The sequence below is a fragment of the Seriola lalandi genome, unplaced genomic scaffold (genome assembly GCF_002814215.2).
Source record: "Seriola lalandi dorsalis isolate HSWRI2012SDOR001 ecotype SW California unplaced genomic scaffold, Sedor1 jcf7180002053527, whole genome shotgun sequence".
Lineage (NCBI taxonomy): Eukaryota > Metazoa > Chordata > Actinopteri > Carangiformes > Carangidae > Seriola > Seriola lalandi.
Window position 1 is genome coordinate 4,304 of NW_019524080.1, and position 3,870 is coordinate 8,173.

Here is a 3,870-nt window from a genome sequence, read left to right on the forward strand (position 1 = left end):
AATGTATAAAAGGTCATAAAAACATCATAGTATGGTAAGGCATCAAATAAAATTGTATTGTAGGGCATAAAAATGACATAAAACGTCATAGTATAATATGGCATAAAAAGTCATAAAAAGTCATAAAAAAGTCATAGTATAATAAGGCATAAGAAGTCATAAAAAGTCATAGTATAATGTGGCATAAAAAGTCATAAAAAAGTCATAGTATAATATGGCATAAAAAGTCATAAAAAGTCATAAAAAAGTCATAGTATAATAAGGCATAAAAAGTCATAGTATAATATGGCATAAAAAGTCATAAAAAAAGTCATAGTATAATAAGGCATAAAAAGTCATAAAAAAGTCATAGTATAATATGGCATAAAAAGTCATAAAAAAGTCATAGTATAGTAAGGCATAAAAAGTCATAAAACATCATAATATATCATGGCATAAAAATGGCAAAAAAAGTCATAGTATAGTAAGGCACAAAAAGTCATAAAAAAGTCATAGTATAACGTGGCATAAAAAGTCATAAAAAAGTCATAGTATAATATGGCAAAAAAAAGCATATAATGTCATAGCATAAAATGTCATAGTATTATATGGCATAAAAAGTCATAGTATAATTTGGCATAAAAAGTCATAAAAAGTCATAGTATAATAAGGCATGAAAAGTCATAAAAAGTCAAAGTATAACGTTGCATAAAAAGTTATATAAAACTCAGTATAGTAAGGCATAAAATGTCTTAAAACCTCATAGTATAATAAGTCATAAACGTCATATTATCATATGAAGATGTGTGTGATGACGTCAGCACAACAACAGAGACAAACGTTTTCCGCAACAGCACTTTATTGGCTTCACACAGTTTTTTTCTGCAGTAACAACAGAACTTTATTAGGCAGAGGAAGGCAGATCAACATTCATTTTATTTCCACAGAAACAAAAATGTTTAATATTGAATATGTTAACATCAGCATTTTCTGCATTTCAGCATTTCTACTTTTAGTGGACATAGTGCAAAGCAGATGCAGAATTCTTCGGTTGTCAGGTTACACAACTAAGCAAACTGTTAAGTTTGTTTGTAGGCACAATTCTTCTTCCTTAGCAGTACAGTTTTTTTCACAGACACAAGTGTCCTGTCCAAAAGTAAACCTCTGAATCTCAGTTCCCCTAAGAGCAGAACCTATAGTTAAAGAAACAGCATCTTGACAGAGTAACACAACATCAGACTGATAAAGACTGTTCTACTGGGCTCCTCTGGTTGAAGGTTTCACCTGTAATCACACCTAAAGTCATGTACGTGTGATTACAGGTGAGTTCTATTCCATGTCTTCACTTCATCCGCTGGAGCTCAGCAGAAACATTTACAGTTCATTAAACAGGAAGCAGTTCATTTGATTTTGTCAGTTTGTCAGTGGAAGCTTTAACGTGTCATCGTCATCACAGTGTTGTTGAGAAGAGGAACAGAGTTGTGAAGAGGAAGGTGTTTTACATTAAATGTGTCAACTTGATATGAGACTTCTTCACAGGTTTACAAAGGCTGACGTACAGCCAGAGTTTTAGATTATTTACAGACATTGTGTCAGAAACTCATCAATGAACAGGACGTTGATTCCAGAAGTGTTTTACACACCTAAAATATCCATCATGTAAACAGTCTGTCACCCACAACAAATTCTCGTACAATGAAAGTTGCTCAGTAAAAGGTTTGATAATCACTGTTGTATTGAACATCTATGTTTGTAAAGCTGTTAACACACTGGACAGAATGTAATGTTGCAATCTCCTTGTACAGTGATTGTCCCAGGCCGTTTTATTTCCCCCTAAAATCTGGGGGAACCTCCAGACTTTGTGCAAAGGTTGATTTTAAAGATTAAAGATGCGCTCTCTGGTTTTATTATAGCGCCACACGGTGATGACTCAAAGTTGAGTCTTACAACCTCTGCAGCGGTGTAGATGGACATTTTAGTGGCTCTGTAACAAACCCATGAAGTGAATCTTTATCTGCAGATGTTTAATTGCTTTAATATCGGCCTCAGAAACTCATGTGACCGGAGTGTGTGTGTGTGTGTGTCAGGCGACAGTATCGTCAGCGTCATCAGCATCTGTTGAGGCTTACTTTTGGACATTTACATTTCTTCATTGGCTTCTTCTCCTCCACTTCACTGGCCCTGGCCCGGTCCCTGCAGCGCCCCCAGCAGGCCGTTGGCTGTGGTGAAGAGGTTGATGGGCGACGACCCGTCTGTGATGAGGGTGGACTTCAGCCCCAGAGCCTGGAGCATCTTGACCTGGAGGAGGAGAGACGGACTGTAAGTTTCTGAACTGAAGCTCTGTGAACGTCTTTGGTTACACTGAGTGTTTTGAAAGGTGTAGCTCTGCGGGCGGAAGAAGAACCGGCCAATCAGAAACAGGATGGACTAAACAAGTGGAGCTCGTGTTCTGACTATCTTCTGTTTTCTATCACAGCAAACTGAACATCTTTGAGACGTTCACAAGAACTGCTTTGTGACAGACGGGACTTCTGACAGTCTGTCACAACCAGTTAACAACTGTCACTAAAAGCAGTTTAAAATATGTGCGTTTTAACTTTTGGTGTGAACATGTCGCACGTCTTGAAGATGCTCCACCTCAGATCAGTTGAAGTTTAGAGGTGAGAGTATGAAAACTAAAAGCAGAGCTGTTTGTATTTTAAATAAAGTCTTTGTGTCTTCCTCAGCACCAGTAGCAGTAGTAGTAGTACTAGTAGTACTAGTAGTAGTAGTGTAGTACCTGCAGCTCCGGCCCGGCTCTGGCCATCTCCTTGAGCGTGTCGCTGCCCAGACTCTCCACCAGCTGACCGAACTTCTGACTCTCGATCTGAGCGAGACGCTCCTGCTTCTCCACCTCCAGTCGGTCCATCTCCTTCTTGTAGCCCAGCTCCTGCTCACGAGCCTTCGCCAGCCGCTGCAGCTCCGCCTCCTGCACGCACACACACACACACGTATATAAGTGTGTCGTTTTCCCTTGCAGACATGAGGTCTGGACTCAGGACCAGGGTGTCAGGACGTACCGCCTCGATCCTCTGAGCCTCAGCCTTCAGTTTGGCCTCGTTGACCGCCGCCTCTCCCTGGATACGAGCCGCCTCCGCCCGAGACTGAGCCTCGGCCTTCGCAGCTCCTGTGCTCTCCACCGCAGCACTGACACACACACACACACACACACACACACACATACACACACACACACAGGTTAACAGGCAGCAGGGGGACATAAACGCAGCTCATCTGGAAATGAACAAACTGTCACTTCCTGACTCTTCAAGGCCTCAGAGTAACTTCAGTCTGAAATCTATTTTCTTCTTTCCCTGGAGGTCGTGTGCTGGCTGTTTGTCAGAGAGCAGGATGCCTGTACAGTGCGTCTGTGAAGAAGTGTTAGTGACACAGTGTGAAGTCACCTGAGAGCCTCCAGCTCCAGCAGCTCCTTCCTGGCTCTCTCGGCCTCGGCCTGGTCGGTGATCCTCTGTCTCTCCAGCTTGCCCCGGGCCTCCTGCTCCAGACGCTCCGCCTCGTGTCTGCGTGGAGGAAACTTCATGAAACTGGAAACATCCTTACAAAGATACAGTCAGACGTTTCTTATTCATTTTAACCGGCCTTTGACCTACACGACGTACTGAGAACAAGTTCCTTATTAAACCAGTTGGAATTATGGAAAATGTTGATCGACGTGTTTCTAACTCGCTTTGTTTCCTCGGTTTGTGTTTCTTCTTTTTATTCAGTAGGAATGAAAACACTGGAGAACAGATCAAGATTTAGTTTTGTTCATTTACAGTGTTTCTCTGTGGACTGAGGCTTTGATACTTTCACAGTATTAATATAGAAGCTAGAGCTGATCTATAATCTATA

At 41.3% G+C, this 3,870-nt stretch overlaps 1 protein-coding gene across 1 annotated transcript in view; it reads right to left on the bottom strand.

Moving 5' to 3' along the window:
* Positions 1–820: 820 nt before the first annotated feature.
* mvp (major vault protein) overlaps positions 821–3,870 on the bottom strand; it is a 15,633-nt gene continuing 12,583 nt past the window's right edge. Inside the window, exons 11-14 of the mRNA XM_087172621.1 lie at positions 3,423–3,581; positions 3,039–3,165; positions 2,759–2,947; positions 821–2,277 (exon numbers count right to left, since the gene is read on the bottom strand). Of these exons, the coding sequence (XP_087028747.1) occupies positions 2,152–2,277; positions 2,759–2,947; positions 3,039–3,165; positions 3,423–3,581 (601 nt within the window). The 3' untranslated portion in view covers positions 821–2,151. The remainder of the gene's footprint in view (positions 2,278–2,758; positions 2,948–3,038; positions 3,166–3,422; positions 3,582–3,870) is intronic.